Genomic DNA, 26,799 nt, shown 5'->3' with positions numbered 1-26,799 from the left:
GGCCCAAGCCCATTCAACCCATCCAAGCCCATTCGGCCCAAGCCTGTACTATTCATGTGGGTCCCACCAATCACTGTTCATGTGGGGGCTAGGATACTGTTCAGTGGGTCCCACCTGTGGGCCTCACCTATAAACAATGTCATTTCATAATTTTCTGATTTAATTTCTGATTAAATCTTCCGGGAGCCATAACTTCTTCGTTCTAGCTCCAATTTCAGTGATTCTTTCGTCGAAATTCATCTAAAAGATCTATGCATCTGTCACGTTATGATATCCATTAGGACTCATGTTAATTGATTCTTCTTTAGTATCGTTGTTATTGATCATAGTCGCGAATGCAGGGCAACCAGAGTTCTGCGGGTGCTGCACAGGAAGCATCAGGAGCGAGGAGGATCCCGATTACAATAAAGACTTTGAAGAAAATTCCGGAAAAGGAAAGTCCTATCTCCTTATCATATTGGACCTATGTTTTCAAATAATATACCTGACCAACTAAAACCAGATTTATTATCGTATGTGCTATGTATTACGCTTTTACAAACTACTTGTAATAGTTAATCCTATCAAACACATGTCATGTCTTTGAATATTATCATCCACAATACATGTCACCCTAGGATTATCTGTCATTAACTATATTAACGTCAGACGATGCCATGATATCTAGCATGCTTAGGATTGAATACGTTTCCTCGGAGACGTCGCTTTTAAAAACACCTCTCCTCGGAGATAAGATTGTCGTTATCAATAATAACTCATATACTATGAATCCTTGATAGTTGTAAATTCCGTGATGGTTGTGAAATCCTTGATGTCATGTGGAATATGGAGGGTGGTGTATAAAGGTGTGTGGAAATTGATTTGGCGGGGGTGAGCAGGGTAGTCCTCTGAAAGTTGAAAGCTATCTCATATGTTGGGGGCTTGAGGTGATACTAATTGCCAACACAGGAGATGCTTGCCCCAGTCGTTTAAGGATCAAGTCAATGGCCTCAACATGCCTAGTCACCTCGTGCAACCATACGTCCTGTATGGGAGAGACTTGACTTTTCCTTATACCGGACTGGGTTGGGCATCATACCAGGAGGCTGAGAGCAACGAGCAGCCAAGAGTCCATCTGTCCCGCTGTTTGGAGGTTTTAGGGACCGGCTTAGGCTTAAAAAGGGATGCTGGCCTTCAAAACATACATATTTGAGACTTGGCGTGTCTCATGGAAAATCCCAACATGAATGGTGTTGGAAGAGTCTCGGTATGATTCGCTCCCCCGCTTGCAATGGTTGGAGGCTGAGCATATCGTGTGGGTAAAGCTGTACAACCTCTGTAGAGTGTAAAACTATTCGAATAGCCATATCCACAATCATGGACATGCGAAGCATGACCCCATTTGACTAGACTCAGGGTGCGTGTGTCTTGATGAGTGAGTGTGGACTAGATGTCCGTGTGATCTGGTTCCTGGCTCGATCCGTCAGAAGCTGTGTGGTACTAGAGGTACACCATATGTGATAAAAGGGACTGCAGAGTGAGGTGTAGCCCCTACCAGGACCAAGACACCCCAGATACAGCTTGTTACTGGATTACAAACTATTTGAACTGTTTTAAAGTCATTAGATGACAATACCACTGATCACCTGCATAAAACAGCTTTACACAAAGAAAAACTAAAACCATATAGCCTTGCCCTTGAAATACCCCTTTATGCATCTATCAACACTTTGAAGTAGTATAGGGCTTGTTGAGTACCTTTCGTACTCACTCTTGCTATCATTCAGATGAAGAAGCCGATGCCGACTTCGCCGGAGGTGAAGCCGGGAATGAAGAGTAGTCTCTAAAAGTCACGTTCGAACCCTCACTGCTTGTGGCTTAGGCTTTTGTTCCGTTGTGTATTTTGATGGCCGCTGGGCCAAGCTTGTAAATTGCAATCCGAGTTGTAACTCTTTGAATCCTGAACCTCTGTATGATTTATCAAAGTTTGACTGTGATACTACGACCGTTATACTGTACGTATCAGCTACGTAATATAGGGCTTGATATTGGAGGCACAGGAGATCCCGGTAGCCTGGGGTCTTACAGAGTGGCTGGCGGCCCGCGCTGGAAGAGAGCGGGAGGGAGAGCGGGAGAAGCGGGCCGGCGCGGGTTGGTCCAGGGAGAGAGGAGAGAGGGAAGGGCAGCCCAGGAAAGATTTTCTTTTATCTTTTTTATTTCTATTTCTTTTGAAATTCAAATCAAAGCAACACAAATTTAAGTCTAATCCAACCAAACAAATCCAAATAAAACTGAATAAACCCTAATTGCCTATTTCCAGCATGAATGCATTCAAACAAAATATAACCTATGGCAATTTTGGTTTTAATTTTATAAAATAGATTGTATCTTATTCTATTTGTTTAGACCATAATATACTAGGAAATTTTTTAAGAAATTAATAAATTTGAAAATCAAGGTGTTACATTGTGCCAGTCAATGTGCTTGGGGAAGAGCTGCGACATGTTTTGGCCTTGACCTTCTAGCCGTTGTCATGCTTGTACCTGATCGGTGGGTTTCTGTTTGGGTCACCTTTGTTGCTTTTTTTTGTTTCATCTTTTTATCATTAGGAGTCATGACCCATCTTTATAGCACGGGCGGCTAGGGACCAAGCCAATGGAACGGAGTGGTGGCACTTCTAATCATGAGCGCGTAAGTGGGCGAGAACCCCTATTTTCTCGGTCAAAACTGTTAGCCCGAGATCACCGTACCCACACTCTCCCACTTGATCAAAAGGCTAACAACATAAGCTCCATACTCGATATAACATCATACTAAGATACAATGTTACAGCAATTGATAATGACACCACTAAAGCATGACATCTATAGTGTATTACTCTATCTCAATAGGATATACACTTATACTTATTTGGGAGATGACTTATACACTTATGGTCCTTTATGCAGCTTGTTTTCATTTATCATTATGTGCACCATTGAAAGGGAAAACAAACTTTATAGTTCCAGAATTAAAGTTTAAGATCTCAATTATCCCAGTGCTATAGGCTTCAATTATTCTTGTGCCGGCAATATTTTGAGACAAGCCTTTAGTGAAGGAATCAGTAAGCTTGAACATGATATCTAATTCTTATTGGCTGAACATCATAATGTAAACTTAATTTATTTAAAACATAATCTTAATACTTATGTATTGAACATCAATTATTTGATTCTGGATTCCATCTTTCACAACATGATATTGAAGTGATTGGCAACATCATTTGACTTGTTGTTACTCGAAGAGAAAGTTGCACTCTTGCATAATAAGTTGCGGGATAAATTCTTAAGCCAAAAGAATTTCTTGTTCTTAAACCCAACAGTCTGATGTGATTTTTTGTTATCCAAATAGCCTTACAACATGCCACAACTTAACTTGCATCATTAATGATGCCTTAAGAGATTGATTAGAGCCATTCCACAATATGGCTTCTCTTGCAAGGGAGAAGATTTGACTTAATGTGGATTTCTTAATATCAACACACATTGCATAATCGGTGTCTAAATAATCGCAATTTTATGGTTATCAAACTTCTTATATGTGAACATGTAATCATTAACACCCTGCGTATGACACATAGTTGTCTTTAGTAGTTTTCCAGTGGTTCAATCTTGAATCTATATCTGCCAAGTATCCCGGTTATAAATGCTAAGTAAGGGCACATACAAACTTCGGTATACATAATGCTCATCACAGCGGTAGCATAAGGAAAACTTTATTGCACTTAAAAATTGGAGTTATATACCAAGCTCCCTCAATCTTGGACCTATCTTGGTAAATCTTAATACTCAAAACATAAGAAGCATCACCAAGATAATCCTAAACTATCCAAGAAAAGAAATCTTTGAATTTAAGCATTAACATCCCTATTAATGATTCTCAGCAAGATATTAACAGTTAAGATTTTAATTTACTTCTGCTGGTCTTAATGTAATCTTAAGGTCAAAACTTAAGGTATCTCTACGTGAAGGTCATATTATTCATAAACTCCAGAGTTCAATTGGAGACGAGGAATTATTAATCTCTTAGACAATCAGTATTTGAACATAATTTTCCTTGCCTTAGAGCTCCCATTAAAGGGAACATTCTTTAAAAACTTTAAAATTTAACTCAGTGGTATGGATCTAGATACCAACTGACTAGTAAGTCACTTGATCAACTCAGTGGTATGGATCTAGAAAAAGACAATAATACCCCTTTAGCTACGATGGAAACTTGTAAGTATCTTAATCTAATAAATCTTAATTACGTTATTGCGACCCCAAGAATGTAAATATCTTAAAATCGATATATTTCAAGAACATAAGATGTTGACACTAATTTGCTGGATACTGACTAATTTGCTGGTTGTCTTTAATTTTCCATCCATAAAATCAACTTACTCCCGCTGTAGTGAACATGCTCTTAGGGAGATTGTAGCGGAACTCCATTACGGCATGTATGTGATTTTGGTGATTAATGACAGTATAGTTAATGGGACTAACATGTTTGTCAAATATATGCTTTAGTATGTCTCATGGATGCAACAAAAGAGAAGTCACTGAAGCCGGGACAAAGAGAGAAATGAATTGGATTTGTCTTAGGATTTTTGACATGATCAAATGGGATGGATTTCCATACAACCACGTAGAGCACTTCACAAGCTTTCCAAAGAGTCCAAGATCATTAAAATCAGACTTCAGAGCCGAAAGTTATGCCCGAATACGAATCGCTTATCGGCTGAAAATTGTATACGCCGGACCTTCCAACGTTCACAATTAAAATGCTTCGGTGTTCACAAAAATAAACACGTCGGATGTTTCGGCATTCACAAAATGAACACACCAGACTATTTTGAGTAGAGAGGTTGCAGATGGCTCGATTGGCATCGTATGCATTCCGGCGTTCAAAGAGGACATTACCCCGGACCTTCCGGTGTCCACAAAAAAAGGTGGAGTTCCAATGGCTAGTTTTTAGGGAGCACATGCCGGATGATCCGGCACTTGTAATGTTGCACACGTCGGATCATCCGGTGAGTACAACAAAATGTGACTATTAGAGCAACGGCTAGTCTGCGAGCTTGAGGCTATAAATACCCCCTCCACTCGATCATTTGATGAAGTCTATGTGTGCTGGAGTCTAGGAGAGCACTTGAACACTTGAGAAGACATCCAAGCCATAGAAGTGCTTAAAGTAATCATCCAAGGTAATTAAGCACAATATTAGAGAGTGATAAGTGCTTATAGGCCTAGAGAGAGTTGTAGCTAGGTGTTGCGGCATTAAGAGGGGATCAAGAAGTGATCCTAGCTTGTACCAAGAGGTACGCAAGCGCCTTGGAGTCTTGGTGACTCGCTAGCAACTTGAGCCGGAGTTGCTCAAGCTTGTTGACCCTATGACTTGGTATGGAGCAATGGCAAGGCACATGTACGGGGACGTAGAGACCCTTGCCTTGGTGGCTCAAGCTCCGAAGTGATCATGGTGGTAAGAGATCGGAAGAAAGGCTAGAAGTGAGATTTTGCCTTGGTGGCTCAAGAGCTGTGACTAGGTGCTGATCAGAAGCATATTCTTGGTGGAGCTACAACGTGGATTAGGGTGGCATTCATGCTATCGATACCACGAGATAAAAATCCCTTGTGCTGAGTTTGCTCTTTCTACTGTATTTATACTTTCGTATTTACATACTTGCAATTTACCTTTGCGTATTTACCTTTCTAGAGTAGTTTGCTAGGATTGGTTATAGTTTGCAAATCTCTTTGTTCGGTAGAGTAGACACACTAGATAAATTTAGAGCACATTTAGATAAAAATTTATATAGGTTTATCTTGTAAAGTTTTTGGAGCTAATTAGTTTAGTTTAGTTTTTTAAGTGTCCTAATTCACTCCTCTCTTAGAATGTCACCGATCCCTTCAATTGGTATCAGGTTGGGGCACATACCTTTCACAAGGACACACCATTCTAGTGGCATTTTGAGACCACGTATCATTTTGATCAGCTAGGCTTCACCGCCTAGTGGGTTGTGACGTCTAGAGTTGAGATGGATATCGGTAGTGCTTCACACTTTGACGGCACAAACTTCCCCCGTTGGAAAATTCTAATGCAGTGTTATTTGCAAGCCAAAGGTTTAGATGTTTGGAGAGTCACCGAGGAGGGGATGAGAGCTTGAGTCACAAACAAAGAAAGATAACTCGCATGGTGAAGAGTATCTTTTTATCATCTCAGTATCCTTTTATCATCTCTTTGTGTTGATGCATTTAATCATGTTTATTCTCTCACCAATGCATATGATATTTGGAGCAATCTCATTGAAATACATGAAAGCACAAAGGATGTGCGCAATGAGAAATAACATGTGCTAGACTCTAAACTTAATAATATCAAACAATTTGCCCATGAAAATGCTAATAACATGTACTCACGTTTGAATACTCTTATCAATAAGATCAATGGGTTAGGTTTTACGCCAATTAAAGATGATTAAGTAGTGAGAAGAATATTTCAAGCTCTTCTTCCGAAGTATAAGTTGATAGTCTCCATCATCTACGACAACAACGACATTAAGAGGATGACTTCCAAGTCAAGTGCTCAGCAAGATCACCATCCATTAAATGACCATAAATATAGGGGTGGAAGCTTCTTTCTCATCCGACGCCGAACCGTGCTCTCACAAGAAAGCAAGCATCATGCCCACACATGAAGACGAAGATAAGAAGACAAGAGTAAGAGTCAAGCTCAAGCTAAGATGATGAAAATGAGAAAAGCACCTCGAGCGATGAAGAGATGCATCTCGAAGTAGCCAAGCTCATCTCTCAAGTGGAGAAGAACATCCAGAAGATCAATGCCAAGATTGATCATCCAATCTTCATAAAAGACTTGGTCAAAACAATTGATCATATCAATAAAGAGAAGAAGAATAAGAGACAAGGAGTAGAGCTAAAGCATTTGCAAGCACAGGAAGATAGGTGAGTGAAGATGAAGATTCAAGCTCAAGTGACGAAAACTTCACCACCCACTCCTCCAAGAGATGCTCTTCCTCAAGGTCATCGTCGCGCAAGTGCCTCATGGCCAAAAGTTTGGAAAGCAATGTAAGTGATAATGAATCCGATGAGAATTATCACTCCCACAAAGAACTTATTGATTTGATCAATGAGAAACAAAGGGCCTTAAAGAAACAATCTAAAGAACTTAAGAAATTCAATGCTCTCAATGATATTTATGCTACCTTTGTTTCCAATTATGAACAACTATTGAGCAAATTTGAATTTCTAAATAAGGAGTATGAAGAGCTTAAAGCAAAATTTGAGTGCATTGAATCTCAACCTAAAGTCCCTTTGAAGCAATCTACCACTCTATTTAATTTCAATCCTAAGGTAGATACTTGCACTTCTTGTAATGATTTAATTGATATATCATGCTCACCCCTTTGCAATGAGATATGTGTTTAGAATATTTTTGTATAACCATCTAATGACTTCATTGCAAAAGAGAATGATGAGATCAAGCAAGAAGTGGATAGGCTCAATAAGAACTTAGCAAGATTAAAGGGCAAAGAACATGTCCAACCTCCTTAATATAACCGTGCTACCATGGTGAACAAGCTTGCGAAGGGGTTCACCGTGACATGTTTCAAATGACATCAAGAAAGCCACAAGTCCTTCCAATACAAGCAAGTCAAAAAGTAGACCAAAAAGAAAAGGAAGGCAATGCACCCCTCCAGCAAGATCTCCGATCTCTACACTAAGCCCAACTACAAGATCAAGGCCAAGAGCAACCACTAGAAGCTCAAGAAAAATAATAATGGAAAGGTAGTTGCACACAAAGTTAGGAGAAAGGATTGGGTATGGAACCAATTCATTTGAGTACCCAAAGAAGTCATCACCAATATGAAGGGGCCCCAATCGATTTGGGTTACAAAGAAGATTTGAAGCCTATGGATCGACTAGGGGGAATTGAAGATTTGGTTTACAAGATGAAGTGAAGATTCAAGTAAGCAAGCCAAATGTACAAGTTTGGGCGCTTTGATGAAGATCATGATCATCATATACCCAACATCTCTCATTCAAAGGCAAATGATGTAAAGGTAGCTAGATTTATGTTCATGCATTTTATTTTTTATATAGCTCATTTGTCTTATCTAGGATTGCATATGCATATTTCAATTTATTGCAATGCCAAGTATAAGTTTCCATATGGTAGGTGGTTTAAGTTTCTCCCTAATCAATGAGCAACCTACATGGTTTATTAGTGATAGACTTTTTCATGGTATTTTCCTACAAGTAATATTTCTTTATGTGCCATGAGTCGAATATATAGGATAAATTCCATATTATCATCAATGACAAGTGCATGTCTCTCACAAGTATTCGAAACTTGTATGCACTCATTTAGGGGGAGTATATCCTATGGGTTGTGATTGAGACTAACATGTGTTGCAAGTGATATATTTTGCAGTATCATGGAGTAATCTACAAGTCCCCAGAGGTATGCAATGCTTATTGGATTCAATTGATATCATTGTCAATTTATTCATATATTTAAGCTACATCTATGCATAATATGATGTAAACTTCTCATCTCTACATTTTATCTAGTTGTGCATATGCTTTGTTCTCATCATATGTATGCACGCATATAGGAAGGGTTTAGATCATATTATGTGAGTTTCATTAATTATGATCTATGTTGTTTTACTTCAATTGGTATCTACATAACCATTTGGATTTCTGCAAGTGATATCATTTTTATTGGATCATGGTTTATGAAACTCTGTGGAGAACTGTCTAAATAATATTCTAATTAATCACTAGGAGGATCATTATTCATAATCACAACCCCGATGATTAACCATAATATCATCACGGTAGTCCCGGCACATATTTTGTGTCCAAGGATCGGAACACATACCTTCCAACATATATATCGCAACATAGCTTCATAAAGAGCGAGTAATAAACATTTATATTACAAGTATTAAGCATGCAAATGATTTCAACAATTTACAACAAAAGTGAGCTAGGATGAGACAAAACCTCTCAACTCCTAACCACAAAAGAACTATGCAGCAGAAAGTTAAATATTATGAACAACAAAAGAGAACGGCGCCATATGTCCTTAGGCACCGTCTCAACACGCCACCTTCAGAGTAGGATGTACTACTCTTGCCTGCCATCCAGATCAGCAAGCACAAAGTAGCCAAAAACAGCCTCTTCCTCGGCAACAGCAATACCTGCAACTACTTAAGGGCAGCACCTTGAGTACGAAAGTACTCGCAAGACTTACATAATATGAATATATAATATTTCGACTCCAAGGATTATACATTGAGCTGTTAATAAGGACAGGTCATAAGGTTAACTAAAACATATGCGGTAAGTAATCTAGACATATATGTGTGAGCACCTATACTTAACCAAATATAACATTCTACCCTACAATAACCAACTGAACATAAATGAAACTGTAACATAAATGTAACATAAGTGCTTAAACATATAAGTAAACTGAACCAACTCATCAATCACCATAATCATAGAAAATTATTGACGGCATAAACATATGCAGAGAAAAATTAAACATAATACTTAACTAATTATTCCCATCTTAGCTTATCTCTTAAATGCACTTAAACATTATTTGTGGTCAAGCTGAGAAACGTCCAAAAACCAGCCTTAAACCCAAAATTAGGCCTTTTAATTATGCATGGCTTAAGAACAAATATTATTTTATTAGTGGGTGATCATCTTACAATTCATGGATATAAATGACTTTAGTCAGACCATGGACTATTAAAATTGATTACATTAATGCTCAAAAGTAGTTCTAGTCCCAAATAAAAAAATTTATTGGTTCTATTTTAATTTGAGACAGACTTAATTATCATAGGCCAAACATTCATTTAACATTAACCGACATTAATTAATTTTGTTGATTCATTAATCATCATAAAATAGTCACAATATTTTAGGTAATTTAAACATTATTTGGAAACAGTGCAAAAGAGCGCCAAAATTAAAACAATTGAGTTGTTTAGTTTAGTCTAAACGTGTCACTTGGCCATACCAACTTACACCATGCGCGTAGCTCCGCCTGTTGCAATCTGCGGCCGACCCAGCTGAGTCCTAGCCGACTCAAAAACAATCGTGAGCCAGTGAACGCACAACACACTAGCCATCAGATCTGAATCAATATCTCATCACTACATAAAAAAAAGTTATTAGTGACGAGTGATAACTAATATTAGTAACGGATCTCGTACCTATCACTCTTATCACGTTATTAATAATAAGTCATTAGTGACAGGTCGTAATCGTGACCTGTCACTATTGACTGAACATTAGTGATGGGTTGTAATCTTGACCCGTCACTAATGACCGATGAATATTTTTCGTATTTTTTGAACACAAAAAAGTCAAAAAAATATTTTTTTTTTCACCCGAGCTATCCCAACGCAGGCCCATCTCATATGCCTCATAGGTCACGTTTTTTCATATTGTTTTCAAGTTTGCGTTCCATAGGATTTGAACTCGCGACCTCATCCTCACGTGTGTAGCCACCTTACCACATCTGCCATCACGTAGTTGTGATAGAAATAAGATATTTTATCATTTTAACATTCTTTGCCGAAGGTCATTAGTGACACGTCATAACCATGACCCATCACTAATGACTATTTTTGTCAAATTTCATCGAGGGTTATAATTTGATAGGTGATCTAGAGTGCATTAGGTAAAATAGGCATAACTTTTGTATACGGACTCCGATTTCGACAGATTTTTTACTCTACGGACATCTAAAAAAAGTTACATCCATTTCTCCCCGACTTTGTCTGGTTCGGAGAATTTTTTTTGGCCAGAAACGGCTTGGATGATTGAGTTCTCGCCGCCGAAAATTTTTTGCACCGTTTTCGAAACGCGTGTTCGTGTTCATAGCCGCCACACCTTACATCAAACTTGAGAAAAAATATACAATGGTTGCTATTCTAGTGCTGCTGAGGTGAGAAAAATAAGAGAAAGATAAAATAAAAATAAAAAATATTTGTGAATACCGTCATTAGTGAATGAAGTTGGTCATTAGTGACGAATAAAAAGTTGACCCGTCACTAATGACTAGAATAAGATGACCCTTCACTAATGAGTGGATCATTAGTGACGGGTCAAGTTGTAACCCACCACTAATGACTGGCCTAAGATGACTCGTCGCTGATGAGCTTATCATTAGTGACGGGTCACAACTTAACTCGTCACTAATGACCGGCCTAGGACGACCCGTCATTGATGACCTAGTCATTAGTGAAGGGTCACAACTTGACCCGTCACTAATGAGTGACGAGTATATATCTGGTCCCGATCAGAAGGGACAAGTGACGCGTTTTATTGGACCCGTCACTAATAAGATTAGTGACACATGTTGAGCATCTGTCACTAATGTAGTGTCTTCTTTGCTGGTTTCTTACATAGTGCACATCACTTCCGTGTGGAACAAAACAACAACGACCTCATGACCTAACCCTAATCCTCATTCTCCACTCGGCCGCCCAACATTTTCCCATGAGAGAGAGCGACTGCGGTGAGAGCAGGAGCAGAGCAGTGAGCAGCAGAGCGGCACTACAGCAGGCTCTCTCGTTGGAGCATGCGTGCGACCGAAGTTAGCGTAGCTCCGTCGAGCGGATTTGCGGTGGCGCCCGTGTAGGCGGCAGCGCACGCATGGTGTAAGGGGGGCTTGCTATGGTGCACACGCTGAAGGAGAAGCTCGCAGTGATGGCGCCGAAAAGGCATGCTAGGAGACTCACGTGTGGCCAAGCCGTGGAGAAGAACCCACATGAGGAATGGAGCATGATGACTCTAACGGCCTCAACTGCGACGAGAAGTGCATAAAACCGTAAGTGATCCACCAAAACTCTACATTAGGGTTTCATAATTTGGGGAATTTTGGATCTAGGGTATAGGAGATTGGGGATTTTTCTTAAGGTTTCTGAAAATCGCCCAATCCCCTCCTTCTAAATGCTAATACCACTAGCCCGATACTAGAGATCCTTAGGCATGAACATAATCATGAAATTGCGATGTGATTAACCGAGGCTAATTCGAAACTTAACCAAGCTTAGGGTTCATGGACTAGGCTATACGGTTATGATGCCAAATGATAGGAAACCGGAGGGCTTAATGCAATAGCATCGTAGCCTAATCAATATGAACACCTAAACTAATTGCAGAATTAAGAGGACTAACCCATGCATGTTGATGTCGTCGTGCCAGTCAAGGGGCTTAGGGAAGAGCTGTGATATGGTTCGGCCTTGACCTTCTAGCCACTGCTGTGCTTGCACCCAATCAGTGGGTTTTGGTTTGGGTCACCTTCATTGCTTTGGTTTTTTTTTTCCATCTTTTTATCGTTAGGAGTCGTGACCAAACTTTATAGCACGGATAGACAGGGACTAAGCCAACGGAATGTAGTGGTGGCACTTCCGATCATGCGCGCGTAAGTGGGAGTGAAACCCTGTTTCTCGGTCAAAATTGTTAGCGCGAGATCACCATACCAACAAAGAATACTGACTTGTTGACTATATATATAGCTAGACAGAAGCAGGGTACTGATCATTTCACGATCCAGTAACATATATCATAACATGACACAGATATATAGAACTGCATGCGTATATATGATTGGTCCGGCCGCCCGATGGATCATATCGGAGTACTTGTTGTGATAACTATATCGCCATGGCCGAGTACATGAGATTATCCTGGTCCAGCTCCTGATGGCAGCAGACGAAGGTCTGCTGAACCTCGTAGGCAAGATCCTCAACACTGAGCTGGCACTCGAGCCCAATCTGCAACGTAATTCATTCATGAAATTAATTAGTACGTACGTACAAGAGATCGGTTGGAATGCTAATAGCTAAGAGGAAATTAGCTAGCGATCGATTGGTAGTCGACGTGCCTTGAGGACGAATGAGTAGAGGACGGTGTCTTCCATGGTGCTGATGTTGAGGTGGAGCATCTCCAGGTGGAGGGTCTCGAGGACGGCGATCATCCTGACGGCCTGCCCAGGAATGCGCCTGGACAGCGTGCGAAGCAGGACGTTGGAGCCGGAGATCCTGGCTTCCACGTCGGCCACGGGTGAGTTGCAGGAGGCGGCGAGCTCCTTGACCTTGATGATGGCGGTGGCTGGGGAGACGTCGGATCCGCTGCCGCTGCCGGCGGTGAGGAGGGAGCGCGGGCTGGGCGTGGGGCTGGGGCTGAAGCTGTGGCTGCGCCGCTTCTTCTTGGCCTCTAGGGACTCGAGCACCTGCTGCAGCTCCTTGATGAACTCAATGGCGCCGCCGATGATGGAAGCTTGGTCGCCCCGCTTGATGTACAAGGCGGGCGTGAGGGAGCGCAGCACCTTGAGGTGGTCGTTCATCTGCCGCCGCCGGTTGCGCTCCACCGCGATGTGCGACATGCTTTCTTTCTTCTTTTATGTGTGTGTGGGGCGATCGACGAGACGAGTACGTACCTTGGCCAAATCCGTACGTATAAGTAAGCGCCACCTGTTAGCTCCTCGATCGATCGGTATGATGTACAGCTGCATATAGCTAGATATATACATATATAGAGAGAGAGAAGAGAGAGAGAGATTTAGAGGGAGAGAAAGAGAGAGAGAGAGAGAGAGAGAGAGAGAGAGAGAGAGAGAGAGAGAGAGAGAGAGAGAGAGAGAGAGAGAGAGAGAGATGTGCTAGCTGTGCGTACGTGCATGGAAGACTCGACGCGGGTTACTAGCTACTTCGTCCCCTGGCCTCATCTGCATGACTGCACGTACGTGTGGCCCAGGTGGGGTCCCATGCATGCATACGGCCTATACCTGCACTAGTGTCGTATGTGTGATCGTCTTACTCCTACGGTATTAGCTAGAGAGGAGAGAGAGAGATTCATTCTCATTCATTCGTCTCCATCCATCATCCATGCATGGAGATGTAGTTGCTGTATTAACGGCGAGTGTATATATATATATATATATATATATTGTTGCGCTGCACGGCAATGCATGCATGTCCCCATGGTGATCGTGACCGTGCAATTTCAATTGCATGATGGAGTTGCTACTCCCTCCCAACCCAGCGCACGCGGCACGGGAGAGGGACTGAGAGATCCATTGGAATTTACACAAATAAAACAAATTAAACCCTAGCTAGCTGCATGCATGTCCCCATCTGCATGAGCGCAATGAATTGAAGCAGCATCTCCAGATTAAATTAATTCGGCCGCGCTCATTTACTCGCAACAGGCCGCAATACGTGCCTAGCATTTACTGTGTGCATGCCAAGGTTAATTACTGTAGGAGACAGTGATAAATTACATTTACAGCATCATGAGAGGTCCCATACGATACGGGGTGACCTTCAGTTACCAAAAAAAATATATCGGCCCATATAGGGCCCAATAGAGGAATAGTGCGCCTTTCTTTCATTTCTTTCTTTTTTTCTAATCCCATGAAGGCTAAGGTAAATGCTAAATTATTCTATCTGTGTTAGCCCTCGGACTAGAGACAGTTGAAAGGATTCCGAGATAAATTAATCTGTGATCCTAGGTTTGCAGAAATTGGTTGCTACACTGGATTTATATTACCCCGTCATAGTCATCGTTCTCAATGGTTTAAATCATGATTCTCCACGAAGCTAGGCTACATCACGGTTATATGAATAATATTAACTTTTTATATTTTTCTATATTGTGTAAATACTCTCTTCATTCATAAATATATATCGTTTTAGAAAAGGTTTGATCAAACATTAAACTTTGATTAACATTGGCTTTCAAAATATTTAGTTTGAAAACCTTAAAATTATAATTATTGATTTGTCTTGCCAAATGTTTTTATTATATCACAAACTTAATAGATTTTATAAGTATATTCTGATAGAAAATAGTAATTAAAGCTATGCAGTGAAGACCATATCTTATCCAAAACGATATATATTTATGATCAGAAGGAATGCCATAACCAACCGTCGACCACATTAAACATGTGTAGAAAACCATAAAACGTAACCAAATAGTCTAATCGATGCTTGTTCCGATCCATAACAAATCGATAATAAGTTGATAACACTTGATTCTTGAAATTATTGTTGACATGGAATCCATAGATTCACTGAGAAGCAGTAGTAAGCATGAGTAGCATACACATATACACTACTAGCCATAATCCTGGCTACATCAGGTCAGGAGATGATAAGGTTAAGAAGCAAGATAGATGTATCGTACTACACCATCAGCAATATGGGTGTGTTTAGTTCTTCAGATGAGGTTGTATAATATAAGTAGGTTAAAGGGAGTTATATTTATTAAAAAATAATTTTTGGTTGGTTGTATTTGTTTGGACAAGCTGATATGAGTTTATATTTGATTTGACTAAATCTGAGGTTATACGAGCGGATACAAGAGTTGAGATTACGATTGGTTACTCACATAAAGATGATTCTATAACACTGACAAGTAGACTCTCCTACATAAGCGAATACAGAGTCTGCATCTATCAGACTAGGATAAGATCGTAAATTTACACCCATCAAGCCAGACTGCAACAACAAATACAGACAACTAAACGGATTTTTTTTTTCAGAATTCTACATATCCACTGGATCAAGTTAGGAGAGATACGAGAAAACAAACACACCCTATATAAATCAAAAAATAATGTAAGAGAAGTCTGCCAGTTCCTAAATCAAAGTCCCTAGCTACCTCCAGTTTGAACCGAATGGGTCCAGAGTGTTGTTACCATCAATATTACAAAACAGGTGAACAATATTAGTTTCAAAACCTTATTAATATCGATGTTGGACCCTGCACTAAATACTCGACACTGATAATCCACGATTATAACTGCCGAGTATGGAACCGGCACTGAAAATCACTATCACTGCTGGTTCATGGATCAAACCGGCACTGATAGTACACATATCAGTGCCGGTTGGTAAAATAAATCGGCACTGATATATGTACTATCCCATCATTTTTAAAATGTGGCGGTTGCTGTCAATTCTGTGACATTTTTAAATTTTGGCGGTTGCCGATAATAGTATACGGTATATTTATGTACACGCATGTATAAATTTAATTTCCGAGATGTCGAGTTTTATCGCAACATATATACACAAGCACATATAAATTTTATTTCTAAAACATCAAGTGTCGTCACAGTATATAAATGTCATCAACGTTGCGATTGTATCGTGGTGCATTGCAAACACGACATGCTTCCAAGACTGCATCCTCGCCGCGAAACAACATGCAGTCATTTCCACATGCACGTATTTTCTCTACTTCCAATCCCAACGGGCACACAACCTGCTTGGCATGGTATGTATTTTCGGACAACACGTTCCCCCTTGGAAACAATTCCCTCAAGAATTCTAACAATTCATTCAAGCCATTATCGGTCCAACCATTGTTAGACTTCATTTGCATCAGTGCCAGCACCACATGCAACTTGCTATACTTATCTTTACAGTTCGGATAAACTGGTGTTTTACAGTCCTCTATCATGTGCTGCAACTTTTGATGTTGTCTTTCACTGATGAAGTCCCCTCTCCATTGCGCAACATTTGCTCTAAACCGTCTTCATTGTTGCCAACAAAAGTGTCCCCTCCATCATTCTCGACAAAAGTATATTCAAATGTCGACATATCAAAGTATTCGTTAGATGTCATATCGTTGCTTATGTCTTCTTCGACTATTGGTTGCCCTTTACACCCAACATCTTCAAGTTAACCGTGCTCAGTCCAACGGATATAACCAGCCTTGAAACCCCTGCGAACAAGTGTGCACGGATCTGCTATGTTTGAAAACTGCTTCTCGTTCTTGCAGTCGATACATTGACAACATATATAGTGATTGGCACGCTTCCTTTTTGTCTTCTTGTACACTGCGGTAGCCCTCAGAAAATCTTCAAAGCCAACAAAGAACTCTGACCCTCGATCCTTGTACATCCATGACCGGTCCATCTGCAAATCATTATAATTAAACACATTCAACTTATAATCATTAAACATTTGAAAATCTAGAACAAATTTATTGAATTACCTCACATCTTGATTGGTCCCTATTTGAGAACTCATCTCCTTCCGGTACTTGGGCCGAGTCAGGGACCCGCCTTCCAAAGACTGCCGTGTCCGATTGCGACCTATGAGTGGGCGTGCCATCCCTATAACACAGTATTCTATCAATTGTGTTCAATTGACTATGTTGATTAATGAACAGAGAAAATTCACTGGATTATTATTTAAATTCAAGACTTTAAAAATATACGCAAACCACTTACTAAACAATTGAAGCTAGATTTTAGGGGCATTTGCAAATACCCCTGATTTTTATTCTTTGCAAGGATACCACTCGAATGACAAATCTAGTGAATTTTTTTTTACAATTTTTTAATGGCAATAACAGTTCTAGTAGTGACAAATTTGCAATTATCCATAGATTTTAATGTACGCACCCACATCTATTTACATGTGACTATTAATCTACTCCTTAAATCATCTACAATGAGAAAATATCGATCTTTCTATAATTTATATCATAATGGAGATCTTGCTAATTCCAAAATTCAACACCAAATAACAACCATCTAAATTCAAATCTAGAGCAATATAGCAACTAAATCCAACCAAGAATAAAATGTAGATCATCTCTATACATCTAACAATGACAAAGTTGCAAACTTTTTCTAAATTAGATCTCAATTGCATCTCTAAATCCAATATCGTAGAACAAGCACCAAGCATCAACCCTAAAGTAATCTACCAAGTAAATCTATCTAGAAAAGAAATATAGAACATCATATTAACCTTAGAGCACTTGACTCCTCCAAATCTTGATTCCTTCAACTGTAGAGATGGCAAAAATGGTGAACGACGCTGTTCTGGTGGGCTTGCGGCGGCTCTAGTCGCGCTTGGGGGGAGAAGACGGGTTTTATACTGTAGGACCATATCAGTGTCGGTTGGTATATGGAACCGGCACTGATAGACACTATCAATGCAGGTTCGTGGTTGGAACCGGTACTGATGTATCAGTGTCCGTTCTTAACTCCTTAGTGGTTGTTCACGCGCGAAAGTTTAAGAACCAATACTGATACAGCAACATTATCGGTTACTATTGAACCAGCACTAATGGACCGGCACATATGTGGTGTTTTGTAGTAGTGTATAGAAAAAGTTGCGTTATTTTCACTGCTGATTTAGAAATAACTAACAATGATAAAGTATCTTATCGGTTCATATAAAAAAGCGATAGTAATAGCACATTCGGCAAAATTGGCAATGATAATCAGATACCAATGTTGGTTCTAGTCATGAACTAACAGTGATAATAAAATACAATAGATTTTCAGATTTATAACTTTTTCATAAGGAGCGAGATGGAGACAACTGAAAATTATAGGTCTCGATGAGATCTTTGTAGTTGATAATTTTTTATTTGAAACCATATTGTCGGTGTATTCGGAACCAGGGGTCCCTAAGTCCCGAGACCAGGCCGTCCATCCGCCACATGTCACCACCCTGCAAGATAAGAAGAAGCTAAGTCCCGGGAGAAGGTGCTCGGGGCCGCCGCCTCTGGTCCCCGAGCACCCCAGTTCCCCGATGATCCGTAGAGCCCAAATATCGGGAAGGAAGTGCTCGGGAGAGAGTGCTCAGGGCTGCACGTGGCAGCCCCCGAGGACTCGGTTCCCCGAAGGTCTCACCCAAGTGCTCGGGAGAGAGTGCTCGGGGCTGCACGTGGCAGCCCCCGAGGACTCGGTTCCCCGAAGGTCTCACCCAAGTGCTCGGGAGAGAGTGCTCGGGGCTGCACGTGGCAGCCCCCGAGGACTCCGTTCCCCGAAAGGTCTCACCGAAGTGCTCGGGAGAGAGTGCTCGGGGCTGCACGTGGCAGCCCCCGAGGACTCGGTTCCCCGAAGGTCCCACCGAAGTGCTCGGGAGAGAGTGCTCGGGGCTGCACGTGGCAGCCCCTGAGGACTCGGTTCCCCGAAGGTCCCACCGAAGTCCTCGGGAGAGAGTGCTCGGGGCTGCGCGTGGCGGCCCCCGAGGACCCAGTTCCCCGAAGGTCTCACCGAAGTCCTCGGGAGAGAGTGCTCGGGGCTGCGCGTGGCGGCCCCCGAGGACCCAGTTCCCCGAAGGTTTGCGCAAGATCATTCGACGACCCGAAGGGTCCCATCGTCGGGGTGTCAGCCAGTCAAAGGCCCAATGCCACATTTAATAGGCACGCGCGGCCTGACATCCTGATATCCTGACATTCTCACCTGCCCACGCCCCAGTGTCAGACCCTGCCATGCACTGGCAGGGGGGCGTGGGTCCATTAAATGCACGGGTCCCGTCCCGTTTCATCCGGGTGCCTCGGGATAACGTTGCCAGAATCGAAGCGCTCCGCCTGCCACCCTGCCCTGGCAGAAGAACAAGACAGGGTGGGCGCACCGGGCACCTCTGAGGCTGCCCGGTGGGCCCCCTTTATGGCGCCCGAGGGCTTCCACAATGGCGGGTGGTCGGATGCGCGCCGCATTTCTCCACCTCCCCTGTCACTTCGCCAAGACGAAATGATTACGCCTTTCTCCGTGGCACCTTGGCATTCGCATCCCCTCTTTCCCATTTCAGGATATGTTGAGGTCGGCGCGCCTATAAAAGGAAAGGATGGAGAACACGTAAAAAGGGACCGGAAGTGTGTGAAGAAGAGGACGCAGACGCTCGAACCAGCTCAAGCAAAACTAGAACACGAGAGCCTCAAGCTCTCTGTAAGTGGCTCTCTCTTTTGTAACCAGTTACATCCTTGAAGAAATCCCTTCAAGGATAGATATAGCACTCACACAGGAGTAGGGTGTTACGCCTCCGTGCGGCCCGAACCTGTCTAAACCCCGGTGCACCTATTTTTCTCGCATTAGGGCGATCATCTCCCACCAGCCATTGCATTTGTTTCCGTTCCCGCTTATTTCCCAAACAAGCTTATCCAGGATCATCCCCCCGGCCGAATCTCTAAAAAGGGGTCTCTCGGGATCCCTGCGACAGGAGTTCACCCTCCGACACATATAAATACCTAAATAATCATCTAAAAATTTATGCAGGAAAAGTTAAAAAAAAACATGCACAGACCCACAAAGTAATTTGCTAGATCTTGTGTAACTCTAGTAGGCAGGATTGAAAAAGCCACACACAGAGCCACACATTTGAAAATTGTGACTTGAAAGATTTTTGTCGTGAGTTTGATAACTTAGATTGATAAAGTGTCTGCGTAGTATTGACTTTCAGATGTAGCACCATATTGCAAAAAAAAAAAAACCAGGCAAATTGGAGAATATAAATTTTTGACCAAAAATTTCAAAGGTTATGTCGATGATCTTCTGAGCCTTTTGGGGGTCAAGAAAGGTACCAATGTAAAGATAGGTATTTTTTTCAGATGCAACTCCTCGTTAGCTTCGAAAGTAGAGGTGAAATGTCAAAATCGAACTCTGTATGCAAAAGGTATGGCTGTTTTATCGAATAGTGCACGGATTGGTATTCAAAAAAATTATAATTTTTTCATACCAACTTGGATAGAGACAAACTTTATATAAAAATTATAGCTCTCGACGAGATGTACAACTTTATAGTTAACAATATTTTTATTTGAAGCAATCTAGATGCTCAAATAATCAAAAGAATAATTACTTTGTAGCCATTAGGTAAAACTATAAGGTGAGATGGTAAGGAAACTTCACGTGAGAGGTGAGGTCACAAATTCGACTCCTACAAACTACTCAAGTGTGTAATTTGCTATATTCAATGAATCGGCTCCCACGGAAGCTACAGGGGTTCGTTCATCGAGTGTAATCTTTTTTCCTCTAAAAATATCGAATTTGAGATCGACTATCATTGTTGGTTTATATCCAAAACTGGAAGTGGTGCCATTTCTAAACCGGCAGTGATAACTTCTTTTACAGTAGTGTAAAATGAGCAATGGTGGATGCATAAGGTACATGGATACTGGTGCATCTAGGACAAACAAGTAAGTTTTCTCTCTTCTTCCTCCTCATCTTCCTCCTCTTTTTCTCTTCTTCTTCCTTTTTTATATAAAAAAATTGAAGGGGCGCCAGAAGTAGGGTTTGAGCCCCCTCCCCCGGTGGATATGAAAATATAGTGATCAAACCAAAATTTAGCCATACGTGTGTAAATCAATTATTTGAAATGTTTCACCCACTGCAGCTGCTAACACGGCTACACGCTAATAGTCTGTTAGTAGCATTCGTAGCTATGTTAGCGAAATTTTCCAGTTTGGCTTAGTGTTTAATGCAAGGTGTCACACCCGTAAATTTTGATAAAATTCCAAGTCTCTCCCTCTCTAATTTAATTTGTGTAGATAATAATTAAAATATTTTTCATTAGAATAAATAGTAACCTAGTTAGGGTAATTAATAATTTAATACATGTTAATTAGGTAAAAATGCCAGATAATCATAAATTAGGGAAAATGACACACATGCACTCTTAGACTTATCGGAAACCCTAATAGCCACCTCACAACTAGTAAATCAATAGAATTTCCTTAATCTAGTATAATTAAAATAATAACTTGATCTGGTTCTCAACGAATAACCGCACCTAGTACCCTTAATAGTGTAAAGTAATCACTTAGATCCTATACTCCAGATTAACATAGCAGCAGATAGCGGTATAATCTATCTCTCTAGAATAACTAGGTTCGCCTCTGTCGGAGGGTGAACTCCTCAAGCGAGGATCTGGAGGGACTCCCTTTGAGATTCGGCCGGGAGGATGATTCTAAATCCGCTTCGTATGTGAAATAAATGGGAGTAAATGAGATGCAGGTGAAATGGAACGATCGGATGCAGGAAGTAGTAAATGCTCAGGGGATTTTTAGACAGGTTTGGGCCGCACTGAGCGTAACACCCTACTCCTGTGTGTATGCTATAAATGCTCTGAGAATGTCTCTCTGAGTATCTGCTGGGTTACAAGAATATTTGTCTAGTTTAGAGCTTCGTGCTCCTTGTTCTTCGATTGATCTAAGCTTCTGTCTTATGTTCTTCGAGACTTGTCCTCAGCTGAACTCGAACTCCAACTTCCTTGTCTTTCTCCGGGGAGCCCGCCCCGCCTATATACCTGTCGGGGTGGTAGCGTGCCCAATAAGGATGGCGCGAGTTCCAAGGTGCCATAAATGTAAAGCAACCATTATGGGCTGCTGCACGAGGTGACAGGGAGGGTTGACAACATGCCCCCGCCCGACCTTGTTCGTCATCATGCCATTTTTCAACGGGCGCCACAGGGAGGGCCCACCGGGCAGCCACCGAGCAGCCCTGCGTGCCCACCCGGTCAGAGCTGGCCTGACACAGCAGGGCGGCAGGCGGGGCGCCTCGAGCTCTGCGACGTTATCCCGAGGCGCACCAGATGACACACGATGGGACCCGTGCATTAAATGTCCCCACGCCTCCCTGCCAGGCCGTGGAAGGGACTGACAGCAAGCATGGGGGGAGCAGTTGAAAGTGACAGGCCACACGCCCTCTTAAATGCAGCATCAGGCCTCTCACCAGTTGACACCTTACTGCTGGGCCTCTGTGGGAACCACCGGTGAAGGACTTCTCAGGCCCTCGGGGAACCGAGTGCTCAGGAGCCACTGTTCGCAGCCCTGAGCACTCTCTCCCGGAACTGACTGTTTGGGTCCTCGGGGAACCGAGTGCTCGGGGGGCCACTTTTCATGGCCCCGAGCACTCTCTCCCGAAACTAGCTAATCGGGTCCTTGGGGAACCGAGTGCTCGGGGGCCACTGTTCGCGGCCCCGGGCACTCTCTCCCGAAACTTGGCTTTTCTTATCATCGAGGAACTTGGGTGCTCGGGGGCCACCGTTCGCAGCCCCGAGCACCCTCTTCCTGGCACTTGGTCTTCTCGGGTCATCGAGGAAATCGGGTACTCGGGGACCACTATTCGTGGCCCCGAGCACCCTTTCCCGGAACTTGGTCTTCTCGCACCTCGGGGAGATAACCCCCGAGAGAGGGCGCCACGTGGCACTCTGCTGTTCTGGCCTCGGGACTCAGGGACCTCCGGTTCCTGTGTCACCGACAGCCTCACTTAGGGTCTATCCTTTACTTAGAATATGTTAGATTATTGATTAAGCGTTTATCAATGTTTGTTTGCATTAGAGGAAGGGACATTCGAGAAAAATCTGGAGGATCTAAACTATGAAGAGGGAGCGAAAGAGGACTACTATGAAGGCAAGTCTTATACCTTGACCACATTATACCGATGTTTCAAACACAACTAAGTAGAGCCAAGCTTAAACTATATAAATATGCATGCTTAGTTTATTAATTTTAATTTAAAATACTGAATTAGGATTGCTTACTAGCATGCTTAGAATTTCTCTACTCAAACAAAAAAAAAATCATGATAACTACTTGTATTAATCATATCTTTCCAAAAAGTGTGAAATGTCATGTGCTTGGTATGTGTATGGGATAAGAAAGGTGTTAATGAAGCCTCAAAATTGATTTGAAGGGGTGAGTAAGGTACCCGCGATGGTGAGAATTATCTTAGGAGCAAAGTTGTAACATCCTGAGTTTTAGCATATTAATTAATAGCAAAATTAAGTGCAAGTTTAAATTTTTTTATACTAGTATATAAATTCATATATATTAATTGGTTAAGTATTCCAAAATGCACCAAATATATTTTAAAGTAATCCCTGCCTTAAGTTGATTCATACACAATTGGTTTATGGATTTTATTCTTCCTTGAATGGAGATTTGAATTGTACGTCTCTCACTTCAAATCTTTTCAAAGTTTCTATTCAGCCCAAATTCAAATTGAATTCAAATTCTTCCTCAAGAATCAAGATCTTAGTCCAAACCACAATTCAAATATGTTTATTTGAATTGATATGAATCCAAGGTCAAATCCAAATTCAAATATTTTAATTTCAATTTAAACCTAAATTCCTATTCTCTTTTTCTTTTTTCTCTCTTCTCGGGCCAAGTTTTTTCCTTTCTCTTCGCGTGGCCCACAGCATCCGGCCCAGCCCTCCTTTCCGTGCCCCCTCCTTCCCTGTGCTGGGCCGCGATCGCGCAATCGGCCCATTCAGCCTGCACGCCCTCGCGCTGGACAGCCTGCCCGCACGCCGCGATGCCGCGCCGTGCCACGCTGTTCGCCACCGCAACAGCGTCGACCACCTCCGGAAAATATCACCGCGACCACTCCCATACTGCTGCGCTCTTCCGCGCTCTCTCTCTCTCTCCCTCTCTCTCTCTCTCTCTCTCTCTCTCTCTCTCTCCCCTATAGCCCGAGGGCCTGGCACCGCGCGACTTTCGTGCCCCGCCAGCACGTGGACGGCATAGAGTGTCCACGGCACGGGAAATATGGTGGGCGCCGCTTCGCCACCTAACCGTCGCGCTGTGCCAACATCCCAACGTCACACGCGCACCACCCCCTGTGCTCCCTCTCCTGCTATAAATAGCGCAGCCCCAACCTCTCTTCTCCCCCTTTCCCCCCTATTCCGCCATCGCCACCGCCATTGCACGCTACCGCAGCTCGCCGCCGATCCACCTACCACGTCCTACCGAGGAGCTTCAGGACCTTGCCGTTGTCCTTCTACCACTGTCCAATCGCTGGAAGCCCGACGGGAGCCCGCCCGAGCCAGTAGCCAAGCAGCGCCGCCACCGCGCTTGGTGAGCCTCCCAGTTCCCCTCCCATCCGAGAAGATAGCGTGTAGGTGTCCCCAGGGCTCCCTCTTAGCTTATCGTCACGTGCTGCCGTGTGGCTGTCTCCGCTGCTATGCTTGCGCTCGCCGTCGGCGTGTTATTGCTATGTAGTGTGGCCCGACCATCGCACCATGATGCCTAGAGGCACTAGGCCTCTTTTCCTTGCAGGTTGGAACCTCCCAGTGTAGGGGAGCTGCTACCCAATTGTCTCGCATCGCTTCGCTCTCCTCCAACCGTCGTCTCGTAGTACTTCCGTCGTCGGCCACCATCGACGAGCTCCCCTCTGAATCCATCGTGCCACGTAGTATCCCGGCGTCTGCTCATTGTCGTGAATCCTTGGCCAGAACACGTCACCAGCTCCGCCGCTATTCCTCGCCGCCGAGCCGTTTTCCCCCTTGGCGGCCCTGCACGTCCGCGTGCCCACGCGCACACGTAACCAGGCCACCGTCCATGCGCCAGGCAGCCCAGCCAAGTTGGCTGTGGCTCGGCCCAGTGGCCGGCTGGCCTGCCAGGCCGGTCCGGCTACCAAAGGCCTTGAGTCCGTAGGCGCGCCCAGCTCCTGTAGCCCGCTAAACCACCCAGCCTGATACTGTGTAGCCTGATGTTGTGCAACCCGATACTATGCATCCCAAGCCTGGCCTAGCCCATCCAGGATCGTACCCGACCCAACATGGGCCCATATTACTGTTCATGTGGGTCCCACTCATAAATAATGCCTTTTTGTATTTTTCCAATTTAATTTAGATTAAATCTTCCAGGAGCCATAACTTTTCCGTTCTGGCTCCGATTTCGGTGATTCTTTCACCAAAATTAATCTAAAATTGAGATCTACTCATTCGTCACATTGTGATAGCCATTAGGACTTATTTGGTTTTCATTTGATATTAATTGATTCTTCTCTAGTATCGCCATTATTGATCGTAGTCGCAATTACAGAGCAACCAGAGTTCTACGAGTGATGCGCAGGAAGCATCAGGGACGAGGAGGATCCTGACTACAACCAAGACTCTAAAGAGAACAAAGGATAAGACAAGTCCTATTTCCTTGATCATATTGAACCTATGTTTCCAACTAATCTACATGATCAACTAAAATCGGACTTATTATCGCATGTCCTATGTATTACGCTTTTACAAACTACTTGTAATAGTTAATCCTATCAAACACATGGCATATCTTGAATACTATCATCCAGGATACATATCACCCTATGATTACTTGTCGTTAACTATATTAACATCGGATGACGTCGTGATATCTAGCATGCTTAGGACTGAATACGTCTCCTCGGAGACATCACTTTTAAAACACCTCACCTCGGAGATAAGATTTAATGTTATCAATGATAACTCATATACCATGAATCCTTGCTGGTTGTGAATTTCTTGATAGTTATGAAATCCTTGATGTCGTGTGGGATATAGAGGGTGATGTGTAAAAATGGGTGAAAATTATTTTTGTCCGGGTAGGTAGAGTGGTCCTCCGAGGAGGATGCTCTTGGGAGCTTGAGTTACCTGATGGTATTTATTGCCAATGAAGATGCCTAGCTCGGCCACTTAAGGACCGAGTCTTGCGTCATCATGCTTAGCCACCCCCGTGCAACCATGCGTCTTATATGGGCAGGACTTTAACTTTCTTTCACCGGACTGAGTTGGGCATCATACTAGGAGGCTGGGGAGCAGTGAGAAGCTAAGGGTCCATCTGACCCTCTATTGAATATTTCGAGAGACGGCATAGCCAATCTAGTATTCTCAACATGGTCTAGTACTTGGGGTGTCTCGTAGAAAAGCCCAACAGGAAAGGTGTTTGGAGGGTCTCGGTATGATTTGCTCCTCCGCCTGCAACAGAAGGAGGCTGAGCATATCGTATGGGTAAAGTTATACAACCTCTATAAAGTGTAAATATATTTGAATAACCGTGTCAACAGTCATGGACATGCGAAGGCATGGTCACGCTTGAGTAGACTCCGGGCGTGTGCATCTTAATGAGTGAGTGTGTGGACTAAACATTCGTGTGATGAGGTTCCTGGATCAATCCGTCAGAAGTTGTGTGGTACTAGAGGTATGCCAGATGTGGTAATAGGGACTGCAGAGTGAGGTGTAGCCCC

At 42.7% G+C, this 26,799-nt stretch overlaps 1 protein-coding gene across 1 annotated transcript; it reads right to left on the bottom strand.

Annotated features, from left to right (window-relative positions):
- Positions 1-12,647: 12,647 nt before the first annotated feature.
- LOC133929933 (transcription factor MUTE-like) lies at positions 12,648-13,527 on the bottom strand. Its single transcript, XM_062376691.1, has 2 exons — positions 12,931-13,527; positions 12,648-12,820 (listed from the first exon to the last, which is right to left on the bottom strand). The coding sequence occupies exons 1-2, from the start codon at positions 13,429-13,431 to the stop codon at positions 12,701-12,703; spliced, it is 621 nt and encodes a 206-aa protein (XP_062232675.1). The 5' UTR covers positions 13,432-13,527; the 3' UTR covers positions 12,648-12,700.
- Positions 13,528-26,799: the final 13,272 nt, after the last annotated feature.

The sequence above is a fragment of the Phragmites australis genome, chromosome 9 (assembly GCF_958298935.1).
Source record: "Phragmites australis chromosome 9, lpPhrAust1.1, whole genome shotgun sequence".
NCBI lineage: Eukaryota > Viridiplantae > Streptophyta > Magnoliopsida > Poales > Poaceae > Phragmites > Phragmites australis.
Note: the sequence above shows the minus strand (reverse complement) of the source record. Positions and strands in the feature narration are given on the sequence as shown.

Coding starts and splice junctions, on each gene's coding strand:
- LOC133929933 (XM_062376691.1), bottom strand. CDS start 13,431: ATGTCGCACATCGCGGTGGAGCGCAACCGGCGGCGGCAGATGAACGAC. Junction 12,821..12,930: donor TCTACTCATTCGTCCTCAAG/GCACGTCGACTA, acceptor ATTACGTTGCAG/ATTGGGCTCGAGTGCCAGCT.